This window comes from Macadamia integrifolia, unplaced genomic scaffold, assembly GCF_013358625.1.
Source record: "Macadamia integrifolia cultivar HAES 741 unplaced genomic scaffold, SCU_Mint_v3 scaffold2649, whole genome shotgun sequence".
Taxonomy (NCBI): Eukaryota; Viridiplantae; Streptophyta; class Magnoliopsida; order Proteales; family Proteaceae; genus Macadamia; species Macadamia integrifolia.
Window position 1 is genome coordinate 41,841 of NW_024868857.1, and position 13,213 is coordinate 55,053.

The 13,213-nt window shown below is 36.9% G+C and overlaps 1 protein-coding gene across 1 annotated transcript; it reads left to right on the forward strand.

Moving 5' to 3' along the window:
- The first annotated feature begins 332 nt into the window (after positions 1–332).
- LOC122066980 (mini zinc finger protein 1-like) lies at positions 333–728 on the forward strand. The gene has a single exon (XM_042630820.1). It carries the CDS (start codon positions 333–335, stop codon positions 726–728), a length of 396 nt encoding a protein of 131 aa, XP_042486754.1.
- Positions 729–13,213: the final 12,485 nt, after the last annotated feature.

Genomic DNA, 13,213 nt, shown 5'->3' on the forward strand with positions numbered 1-13,213 from the left:
CACAACCAAAGAGTATTCTTTTCCCATAGGTAATATATTAATTAAAGAAACAAAAATATGAGATTTTTTTTTTTTTCTTTCTTTGGATACGAAAAAGAAAATGAGATGAGATGAGGAAATGAACCCTCAATATCTCGTGCCATGATTACTCGGATACTCTTGTATAGTTGCATTTAACCACTCAACAAGAAAAAGAAGCCCACCTCTTCCCATCTAAAGTACTAAGCTCCAAAATCCAAACGGCCCATCTCCTCCATATAAATCTAGGGACCCCAAAGAGTTGAAGGGATGGTACCGATAAATTCGGTTCCTATCTTTCAGCCCACCTAACCATGCCATCATTTTTCTCTTCTTCAATCCACCTCTCTCGTCGATCCAGCTCCAGAAGATCTGCTGTTGAAGAAGAATCAGAACCAAAACCTGTAGAAACCATTTGTGATCCAGAGATGAAACCCCAAGAAGAACCCAAGAGGGTTTCTAATGGTTCTTTGGTGAAGAAGGAGAAAGTGGTGAGGTATAAAGAGTGTAGAAAGAACCATGCGGCCAACATCGGTGGTTATGCTGTGGATGGTTGTAGAGAATTCATGGCTTCCGGAGAGGAAGGAACAAGTGCTGCCTTCATCTGTGCTGCCTGTAATTGCCACAGGAACTTCCATAAAAAGGAGGGGGATGGTGATCATCAGAGCTGCTTCTGTGATTTCTCATCCGATTCTACCACACGGAAATGATTTGGTTTTGGCTGGAATTGAAATGGGTATAGAGCTGTTTGATCTTTACTTTTTGTTTTATCTTCTTCTTTAGTTGATCACCTTTTGATTGATCTTATGAATTGGTTTGAAATGATGTATTGTAGATACCTAGGCTTTGATTTCTTCTTTTTAATGGCTTTTTTTGCAGGATCATGAAGTTGAAAGTATGATTTGGAGCTTCCTCGGTTGGATAGAGAGATTGATTAAGAACATTTGATATTAACTTTCTTATTCTTGATCAGTTATTGTAGGAAATTGGTTTCAATAAGTCGCAAAAATATTGCTTAGTGTAACTTTTGAGTTAATTACTTGTACATTATCTTATGTATTTGGATTTATATTGAAGTGGAAATTAATATTGATTGGATTTTGTTATATATCCTTTAAGTCTGATGGGTTGGTGAAAGGGCTTTGTCTAGTGAGCATATTTCTCTACACAAAAAAAAAAAAGTGAACATATTTCAAGTATGGATGAATCCTTACTTAGAGGATTTCAATCTTACACTCCTTTGAGAATTCAGACCTATTGAGACCTTGGGCCCTTTTCTTCGTAGAAATGAGAGAATTTCTTGATGACAAAGCATAAGAAATTTGGTTGGGTTTGTTTGAAATTTGCAACTTATATAATCAAGTTCCAGTTGGTGATCAAGGTACACAACGAAGAAAATGCACCTTAATTAATGTTAAGGATTTGGGTGAAGTCCATCTTCAAAACTAGTTGTTAAGGAGAGAGTGCCCAAAGTATCTATAGGTCTCACCACCTCAGGCTATTCAAATGTGAAATTATTACTTCCGCCATCCATATGAAATCCCAACACTTAATTAAGCTCATGTTTTATTGTTCAAGGACTTATTATTCCAATTGCATAATAACATACACGATCGATCCCTTTGAACTCATTTGAGCACTTTGTGTCAGTTGGAGATTCGAGACACATTGATATATATATATATATATATTTTGAGTGGGGATGGGGATGGGGTGGGGTAGAGAAATATAAATGGAAGTACTAGGCATTATATACATAGTTACCCATTATTTAGGCGAATGGATAAAAAATGGTTTACTGTTATAAATATCTAATTAAGGATGCCACCAAGTTGATTCTAGAGAAAATCCAACCCTAAAGAGGACCACTTCATTCCGATAGGTAAGGCAATGGTGGTTAGAAGTGAGCTATCAAAGGCTCTCTCAGAAAATATAGAAAATTTGTTAGTGAAATCCAATTGCAATGAGGTTTCTTTATGTCTTTCAATCGAGTTGATAATATATAGGGTACACATTTAGAATTTCCAGAGGAAACATCAAAGTCAAATGATGACGGTGGTCCTAAAATCTTTAGAAACTGATTCATACAATAGTGAGAGGCTTTTTCCAGAAGAGCCATCGCATGTAAAATGCCCTGCACTATCTTCGCTCCCGCGATTAAGCTACTTAACTCTTCCATTGTATCTTTTCCTAATTGCAAAAGCTTTACCTTTTATATTGCATGATCAATTGTGTTGTAAGGTTTGTCCTCTTGATTTAGGGACCTCTCTTCCTTTCTTTTGTTCTGCCCAAAGAAAGTTATAACGGTTACCTTTCTCTGTATTTTATGTCTTTTTTTTTTCTCCCTTAATACATACAAATTACCTATAAAAAAAAAATGAATAAATTTCAACAGAGAGAGAGAGAGAGAGAGAGAGAGAGAGAGAGAGACCACTTCATTTTAAGCTGTGAGAAGAGAAGTAAACAGAAGTGAGGAATCCTCTTTTCGACTCTGACTCTCCCACTCCAGTCGTTGCTTTTCTTTATGTTACTTCAAAAGTAGCTACTTCAGCTTCAGCCACTGAGGGGGTTGGGCTGTGTTTTCCATCGACAGGCCAGTGGCGGCAGAAAACGAACTCAGGTGGGCTCCGTACAGTTCATTTTTTTTGTGTTGAAACCTTCTCATTCTCTCATAGAAGCTCGCGTCCACGCTGGGGATGGGTAAAGCCCAGCAAAGCAGCAGGGAGCACTGTAGACTGTCTCTAAAATTGCGAATTTTTATTTATCTTATTACTATTTAATAACTTATAATCAGATTTTAGTAAATAAATATTTTCTATTTGACAATTAAAACATATTTTCTAAGTATTTAAATATTATTTAATGGATGCCAAAATTCGTAAAAGAAAGTAAATGTTTATGAAACGTTTAACACGCTCTACCAATGCTATGTTTGGGCGCAATCAGCGGGTGCCCCAGCAAGAAAAGCTGATCTACAACCACCCTATATAAAAGGGCTTTAGCGCTTCAACCTAGACAAGCAATGGCCCCACTACAACACAAAGGGGCCTTTTGGCCCACCAATCTATAGTGAAGCACCCTTCCAATCCGGGAATGAATTCCAAGTATTAAGCTTAAAAAGCAAAGAAAGCACCCTTTTATTCTATCTATGGAAAAGGAAAGTCAGAGTATAGAAGAACAAGGTCAGGCTGAAATAAAAAAGTAGTATAGGTAGGGTCGACATTCTGATCTATGCAAACATGGGTGCAGCTCTAATCCTATCACACTTTTCCTTGTCATTGGCTGATTGTACGTAATTCAATGACAAACTTATCAATCAAACAACAACAATGTATCCATTAATTTATGGGCTTATCCAATATATATGAGTGTTTGGATGCCAACATTCAATGGTTTGTTTATAGAAAATCATTGACAAACCTTCAATATTTCAAATGTGCAAGAATATGGTTACTTGGTCGATCTCCATTCAACTTCTATACCTGACCTTTTGAGCAAACAAGGGAGGTAAACTAGAGAGAAACTTTTCTTTCCATATGGAATTGTTACAATCCTCTCTAGAAAAGACTTTAGCAAAAAAGACATCTCTATACCATCTATAATGAGATAGTGTAGGACATCGAAGATTCATTAATTGTTCTCTTATTCGATCAGCTAGGATTTCAGCTGATCCAACAAAATGAAGGGTTATAGTGTAGACTAAAGTGTTAACCGCATTTTTTTGGTCAACATAAACAGTTCGCTGAGCATAATTGCCATCAGCGAATTGTTCAGTTAGCTGTTGCGGAACACGGGTCGTAGCACCTATAATCTGTTGTCTAACATCTTCAGACAGGTAAAAATCCCACCAACTACGAAGTTGGCCGAAAAATCCTGTTGCTAGCATTTTAGCAACATCTGAATCAGATGAATGATTAAGTTTTGCTGCAGTAGCATACATAAGCATCTGTTTCAGAAGATTGATGATTTGATATTCAGACAAACTATCAATATTCCACTCAAAAATAGTATTACCATTGATTGGAAAATTTGCAGGTCCTCCTTCTACTTCAAATTGAAGATCGACAGGAGAAGGTCAAGGGTAATAATAATTTGTAGGAGCGATAGGCATAACTTTTCGAGCTCTTCTCATAACTTGATTAAGCTGAGGAAAAGACTCAAGGACTGCTGCCTATTGAGGTAGCATAGACTGGAATTATTTCTCTGCAAATTCTATTTCAGAATCAGAGGATTCAGCAAGAGAAAGAGTTAAGGCCTGGCTGTCTTCGAGTTTATCCTTAGTTACTTGGAGTTTCTAGAGTCGAGTGATGATTTCATCAGGAATAGTAGACTCCGTTTTCTTTTTGGGAATGTCCAGGGTTTTCTTTTTGGGAATGTCCAGGGCAGGAGGAGGTTTAAACAAGACAGACTGGTTACTTCTGGGTTGAGAAGTGGAAGGCTCTTTAGGAGTGCTTCTAGGTTGAGAAGCAAAGGTTGGCCAAACATGCTCGAATTTAGCATGAGAAGTAGACGGAGTAGAGTTCTTTAAAGAGTCTACTATCGTCTCAATACAATCAGTCTGATTTCCAATAACTAAAGACAAAGATTAGTAAAGTTATTTTGTTCAACAACTTGACTAAGTTGTAATTCAGTCAGAGGAGCAAAATTCCGGCTTGAAGTTTTAAGCGGAACGGCTGATCTATTTTCACCTATTTTTAAGGCTTGGAAAGGAGGGTGAATAGATTCAATTTCTGTTCCATCCTTGGAGACATAAGTGGTGGTTACCTTCTTGATCTCACTAACTTGATTAGAGTTAGAGGATTTATTAAGAAGATACAGTTTTAACCACGAGAAAAAGGGTAGATTAATTTGATGAGTTTCCATATGAGAAACCCATTTCTTATGAAGCTCTTGCCGCTCAGAATTGGAAGGATAATGTTCTTCAAAGATTTTTCTTTTTCCTTCATTCTTAGCGGATCTATATTCCTGAATTAGGAATCTCTTATTAATTTGGAATTTGGATTCTTCTATGATATGAAGCATCAGAATTCCTGTGGCTTGCATATCAGATGGAGTCGGAGAAGAAGATCTAGTTTTTTGATTAATAAGAGTAAGAGGAGGCTGATATTGAGCCTGTGAGTGGTCTCTTTGCAGAGGACCATAAACAGGTTGATTAACCTGAGAAGGAGTACGATTAGTATCATGAAGATTTATTATTCCATTATAATTCTCATTCTGAATTCTAGAAGTAGAAGCACGAGAAGGTGCTTGAGACTGCGGGTATTCAGAAGAATAAGAAATTACAGAGGAGGTAGATCTTCTAAAATTATGAGATCTACGATCAAAATTAATTTCAACATCACCAGAAGGAAGCTGAGTGATGCATGATGGAGAAGTTCTCATAGGTGGCTGAGGTTGAGCCACAGAGGTTAAGGTCCAAGAGTCAGGAAGATTAACTTTTGACCATTTGATACATCTAGGCACAAAAACTTGAGATCTTTCAGAATTTTCCTGGAAACAGATGGTTTGACCTTTTGGATCTATAACCTTAACATTAGGGGCACAGGTGGTCATTGCCTTATAATAGATACGATAGATTACAACAATATTCTGTGTTCCTGGAAGAATATCGTATCCATAAGTTCTTAAGGTAATAATGACACCATTTAATATATTTGGATCTATGAGGGACATTGGAAGGTTGGGTCTACTTTGAAAATAGACAGGCCCTTCACAGAGACTGGTCTCAACAAGACCCATTAGAAATTCATTAAAATTATTCATTCTTGCATCTCTAATGGCAGCAAAAACTATACTATTTAACCCTGGGAGAGTTAAGGATTTCAGGGTGACTTGAACTAGACCGATGTGGATAAACTTAAATCCAAGCTCTCTATGCCTCTGGATCTGAGAGCTGGTCAAGAGTTGAATTTGTTCTTGATCAAAAGTAAGAGTATGAGTGCTTTCGCATGTCTTAATAACATAGTCACTATGAAATGCGAAAGTGCCTTTATGGTATACCTCAGATTCAGGTATTCTGGGAATGGTATAATTATTTATAGCAACTTCTAGGTTGCGAAAAACCACTTCTTCAGAATTATGGACTGAGTCTTGAGTCCTTCCGGACGTGCTAAACTCAGAAGAGAAAGATCGTCGAGAACTGGAGCAAAAGTAAGAAGCCATGCTATAGAGGTTCGAGTCAATAAGGGTCTCGGGTCAATATATCCTACTGTCAATCCCGCCTACTGTCAATATCTTTTCGCCTTCAATACCTATCTGCGGCAACATGGCTGAGTACGACTTGGGTGTAGGTCGACACGACTTGAGTGTAGGTCTATACGACAAAGGGTGAAACACTACCAACTTAATGGTCCTTACGACTTTGGCACCTTTTCTAACTTGGCTCTGATACCATTTACTGCCAGGATCACAATTATCAGAGATTATGCGAGGGAAGCTATTAGACTAAGCAATTGTCTCTTCTTAGCACAGAGTCTTGCTAATTCTAGGGTTTCTAACCGATGAAGATTAGAGAAGTGGTCAGGATTTTCAGCAAATAAATGAATATAAAATTCTATATAAGCATAAGAAATATCAATTAGACTATCTATGAAAGCAATCTCTTCTTTTAATTTTCTAATTGCAAACATAATACATGAAAAGCAAACTAGGTGAAAAACTAAAAGAAGTAAAGTAAAATAAACTTACATAAGAGACCTTGATCTTACGGAAGAAGATGGAAGAAAATAACACTTGATTACATAATACTTTCACACACTACTCACAAATACTCAAAAAATTTTTACAAAACACTCAGAATTTACAGACACTCTAAAACTCTATAATACTATGCTTCGGTGTTATTTTTCTCGGTGTCTTCCATAGATGAGGAGCTTCTCCTTTTATAGATGGCAGACACCAAACTTCAACAAATAATGGTTGAGAGATGCTGATGGGCCTTGATGGAGATGACATCGAATAGACATTCAATCAATCGAAAGTGAAAGTTGAACAGCCTCAAGATAAGGTGTTACTTTCAAAGAGGTAGATACACCTAATAAGGTGTGGGTAGTTGTCAGAAACTGATAAGCTTCAGCAAAAAGATATTTTGTCGGTAGTCTAAGTATATGACTAAAATTAAGCTACGAAAAGATTCTCTAGCATTCCACGTGGGAGGACCCACTGTTTTCCAGAAGAGTCTTAGTAAGGTGAATTATTAAAGTGTCCACCCATGACATTCACTATAATTCGCTTATAGTGCTGCGTGACGCATGTCAAGACGTCAGTCTGACTAAAGTGACACTAGGTGTGGATGCTTGACACCTGACAAGTATTAGAATAGTGTGTCTGATAATTATGGCACTGGGTCAAGGTGCAGAGAGACCTCTTGATATCCCTTCGGAGTTTTTTTTTTTTTTTTTTTGCAGTGTTACAGCTACGAGGAACCAGGCTGTTGGGCACAGGGGTAGTCAGGCTGGTGAACGCATGGACTGTTAGCATCGGAAGGAGGAAGAGTGGAGGAAGAGGACGTAGATGCTGCAAAGGTGGCGGCTTGTGGATTAAAGCCGATAGCAGTGAGGATGCGTTCTTGAATCTGCTCATCAGATAAGTAGGGGAGGCGACGCCGAGCAGCTTGAAAGATGTTAAAGACGGGCATCTATCCTGTTGGTGAAGCAGAAGGGGCCAGAGGCAGATCGGCACCAATACCACGTTTGGGAACAAAGCGGTAACCAGTTAATGGTGAAATGTCAAATTTATCCCACCATTTAACTGAAAGATGTCTCTCCAGATGAGGAATATAATTTCATTCTTCAAATTCATCAGTAGTCAGTTGATATCACCATTAAAGGGACTTCGTATAAGATAAAAAATTGGACGAAGAGAGCCCGAGAGTCTAGAGTTTGATTGAATTCTTTAAACTTGGTAACAGACTATTGAAGAGCTGGAGGAAGAAATTCTGTTGGTGGTCCCCAAGTGAAAAACCAATGAAGAAACTAGTTTGGCACACCTAATAAGGTATGTTGAAGTCGAAACTTCACAAACCAGGAATGGGTTTCATGATCGTTCTGATATAAGAATATCATGTCCCAAACTTTAATATAGTTAGCATAATCATATAACCTGAGTTTAAGGCCGGTGACATCATTGAATTTGCGTTTGAACGAGGGAGAAGATCCCCATTCACGATATCGAATGATGTTAATTATATTGAGCTTCGAATAAGCCCGAACATGTGCAGATCTATAATTGTGCTGAATTTGAGCACTTTGAGTTTCTTCAAGAATTCTTTCATAGAAAAAATGAGTTTTATCACCAGTGGATGGATGAAGGTGGTCACGGAGGTAGATGGTGGCAATTTTAGAAGGGGTGTGGTGAAGATGGATGGTTTCGACGGGAATTACAAGGATAAAATTTGTTGCTATGAAAGGGGAGTTATTGGCTGGCCTTAGGATTGAGGCAGGTGAAGGAGACTGAGAGGATATAGGAGAAGGGTGTTCTTGCAGTTGCCTAGAGGAGGATGAGGCAACATCTTTATTGGGGGTGACAGGGACTATAGCCTTCTATTTAGGAGCCCTGTAAAAATTCTCGAATTAAAAAATCAGGTAAACTGTTAGTACTGCCTTTAATAAATTCAATATTGAAATAAAAAACAGAGAGGAGTGACTGCCATCGAGCAAAGATCTGTTTTGAGGCCAGATTTTTTACATCCTTTTCAAGAACATCCTTGGCTGCCTTACAGTCAACTCGAACTAAAAAATGTTGATTAAGAAGATCACTTTCAAATTTGGTTACGCACAAGACAAGTGAAAGAATCTCCTTTTTTATTGTTGAATATTTTTGTTGAGTGGGGTTCCAAGTACCTGAAGTAAAACATACTAATACTTCATTAGGAAGATTATGACATTTTTGCTTCAAAATACCACCGTATCCAAATTCGGAGGCATCGGTCTCAACAATTTTGAAACAATCAGGTCCTGCTAAGCTTAAGCACGGAAGGGTTTTAGCTTTAAGCTTGATTTTCTGGACAGAGTTAGTATGTACAGATGTCCATGGTTCAGGCTGATTTTTAAGCCGATTAAACAAAGGTTTGGCATCCTTTATTAAATCCTTATAGAATTCAGCAATATAATTTAGGCTACCAATAAACCTTTGGAGTTGGTTCTTATCTGTTATTTCATCAGGAAATTTTTCAGCAAACTGAATAGCTTGTTCTATGGGAATAATAGATCCAAAAGATATATAATGTCCCAAGAAGCGAACATTAGTTTGAAACAATTTTATTTTCTTTGCAGAAACAACAAGTCCTGCTTGACGAATAACAGAGAATAACAGATTTAAATGTTTCCAATGTTGAGAAATGTCCTAAGAGTAAATAAGGACATCATCAATATACACAATTATAAACTGTGAATATTGATTAAAGATTTGATTCATTATATTTTGAAATTCAGAGGGAGCATTCTTAAGACCGAAAAGCATAACATTTCATTCGTACTGGCCGAATGAGACAACGAAAGTTGTCTTATACCTATCATTCTCTGCTATCTGAATTTACCAGTATCCAGACTTCATATCAAACTTAGAAAATACGCGAGAGGCGTATAATCTATTAAGAAGATCCCTCTTCTTAGGGATAGGATACCGGATCCACTTAAGAACCTTATTTAAGGATTTGTAATTTATGACCAATTTGGGTGCACCTCTTTCGATTTCAGCATTATTGTTTACATAGAATGCAGTGCAACTCCAGGGAGACTTACTTGGTCTAATTAGACCTTTAGCAAGGAGTTCTGAGATTTTCTTTTGACAAGTTTCTCGTAAAAGATCAGGCATTTGAGCTGCCCTAGCTTTAGTGGGAATCTGGTTTTCAGAAAAGTTATCTTCATATGGAAGAGTAATAATATGAGTTTTCCTAGACCAGAATGCCGTGGGAATATCTGAACAGACTTCCTTTTCAAGTTGAGCTTAGAAGGTTTTAACTCTAACTTGAAAACTAGGGTCATCAATTTTTTGTTGTATGCTCTTTTGTTGGATTTCAGCGGATAAAGAGCATATAAATTTTTCTTTGGACTGAACTTGAGCCTAGATTTCATTCACCGTATGAACCTTAGGAGGCTCGATGAAATGAAAAGTAATATGATGATTTTGAATCACCGAGTGAAGACCAACTGTGTCAATTTGTAATGGATACAGCTGGGATAGGAATGGAGTGCTTAGAAGTATAAATTGAGAGAGTCCTTTTACTATTATAAAAGGAATCTTTTGGCAGTGTCCATTACAACAAATAAAAGCAGAAGGGAGTTTATATCCAACCTGCATTCTATATCCGTCAGCAGTAACCAATTTTTGAGTAGTCTTCTCAAAGTATCTAGAAGGTACAAGTCCTTCGTTGATACAATTAATATCTGCGCCTGAATCAATTAAGGAAATAGTTTTGAGGCTAAACTCATGATCAACAACGATGTCAATCATTATGTGCAATCTATGGGTTTGAACCTGTTGAATAGTTAAGACTTGAGCGTCTTCAGAAGAAACTGCAGCAGGAGATGCAGAGGTACTAGCTACTATATTTTGAGTTGCTAGTAGATCCTTAAAGGAAGCTTCTTCTGTAACATCTTGTTCAAAGTCATGATGTGGATTATAGAGTTCAAGAATCTGAATTCTTTGTTTAAGATCTCGAACTTCAGTTTTAGTTTCGTTGAGGTCCTTTCGTAGTTCCTGAATAGTAGGTTCTCGAGTAAGAGATGTGACTTTAACTCGATTTATTATAGTTTTAAAACTATAATCTTGAACCTTGGATTGAGTAGGAACAGGGCTAGACCTAGTGTTATCCTTAACTAAGGTTATATACTTATGTAAGAGTTGAGCCTTAGTAGCAGAATCATTTACTTGATCAATGGTTTTGAGAAGGAATGATTCTTCAGAGGAAAGAACCATCAAACCATTTTCTTTAAGCATAACCTGATAAGGATCACAACTATAGTGGGGAGTCTGAGATTTAGACTCGGAAGAGTCACTATCGAATTCAATGTGAGCAATATCTTGATCTGAGTTGGATTCAGAGTCTTACTCCGGGTCAGAAGAGCCATATAGTAAAACTCTTTCAAGATTTTGCTTCTAAGAATCATTAATTTCTAAAGCATTGATTCTGGCTTTAGTTCGACAGTTATTCTTATAATGTCCTACTTTCCCACATTTATAACAAACAGGAGGTTTGTTTGGAAAAGTATTTTGAGGACAAGATTTTGAAAAGCGTTTCTTGAAGAAGCGCTTAGGCTTAGTCTTATATTGTTTAGCCTGGTATTTAGGCTTGGAAAACTTAGAGAGTTTCTTATGAATTTTCTTTGGACTTGAGGGACGAACCTTTTCAAATCCGAATTGTTCACAAAAATCTCTGAGTTCTCGGAATCCAGCTTGTTTCTCTTCAGACAATTGCTTCTTAAGTTTAAGGTCTGTGCAGAGTTGAAGACCTTCATTGCATACTTCAGCGGTTAATTCCCCATAGGTGTATTGCTCGAAGGGAATAATGCCATTATCTTTGCCATATATATATATATATATATATGTGTGTGTGTGTGTGTGTGTTTATTTTGATAGATAGTTCGATATTCAAGTTAAATCGATTTCAGACGAGTTACACCAATGGTATGACCAACTCCAAGGATATCCAAACCAATCCCTATCCCTTAACCCCACCCCCCTGTTTGAGATTTAAAATGTAACCGCAAGCGTACGAATCAGTGTAGCTACGGGTCGAACACAGGGAGAGCAGCCACCTTATTTTTTATTTCTTTTAATAATGCGAAAGTGAACTGATTAATGGTTGTGATCTAATTCTAATTACCATCCTAAAAATAACGTCCTAACCATTCGTCATCTAAGAATTTAAAGACGCAAGCCACACAATTAAAATTAAATAAATAAATAACTAAAAGTAAACAACCCACGCAATTAAAAAAAAATAATAATAAAGGAAAAAAAAATGCTGAAATAAAAATAAAGTAAAAGAAAGGGGATAAAGCTAGAGAGAGACTCACAAGCAGGTTTCTCTACTTAGCCCGAGGGATGCATCATAATATGAGCTTCCCTACTTGACCAGAGAGTTACTCTTACAAGGGTTTCTCTACTTGGCTTTAGGGAAAGGGAGACAATTAAAATAAAAGCAATAAATTGATGGTTCTATGGCCAGGAGGGGCAAAGCCAACACATACACTAGCCATGAACCTTGGGGGAGAGGGATAGCAATAATGTAACGACTGAAAATAAAAATCCTAAATTAAGAAAGAAAGGGTAGTCAGAAGAAGGAATGAGAGGGGGGAGAGAAGACTACTGAAGGAGCCTACTTACTTTAATCAATGCTTGAACTTGAAAAAAAAATTGCTCCATAGCTCGTGATCTTGTCACCTAGATCTAAGCCTAGAACTATAACTTAAAAAATTACAACTCAATTGCATAAATCATAAACATAAAAAGAACTGAATAAAAATAAAAGAGTGCTTGCATTAATTGACATAAAAAAAAACAATTACAAAAGTGATTAAAGCAAAAATAGAGAATAACTAAAACCAAAGAGTGAGAGAGGGAGATAGAGAGCAACTAAAACAAAACTAAAAGAAGAATGAATTGTGTCTCCTCCTCTTACATGAGTTGTATTTATAGGGAATGGAGAGGTAGGGTAACAATTTTCTCTTTCCTAAAAGAGAGAAACCCACAATTGATTGTGAGATCTTTGAGTCCAAAAGTGCTAAGATGGAGGAGAGAGAAGAGAGAAATAAATTTTGAGAAATTTCCTAAAATTTTTTGCTTATTTTCTTTCCTTTTTCTTCTAATTTATTTTTCTTCTTTTTTTTTCTCTCTCCTAGGGACGACTTTTTTTTTTCTTCCTTTGTGTGATTTGGACAATCTTTGGTGATGATGTGGAGGAGAGAGAAGATTTGGACAATTTTTGGTTCTCCCATTTTTTTCTCTTTCCTTTTTTTTTCTTCTCTTCTTGCTTCCACGATTTTGCTTTCTTTTTTTTTCTTTTTTTCTCTGCACACTTCCACGATTTTGAGTGAAAAGCAGAAAATCTTCAACAAAATCTTCTAAAAAAAACAACCATAAGATTCGAACTTGAGACCTCTTGGTGAGCAAGAGAATTTTGTACACCATAGCTCACCAACTAAGCTAGGTAGTTGTTGTTACCAAAACAAATCTTTAATCACTTAAAGATGTG

Bases quoted from the DNA above. Each gene is read 5' to 3' on its own strand.
- LOC122066980 (XM_042630820.1), top strand. From the start codon at position 333: ATGCCATCATTTTTCTCTTCTTCAATCCACCTCTCTCGTCGATCCAGC.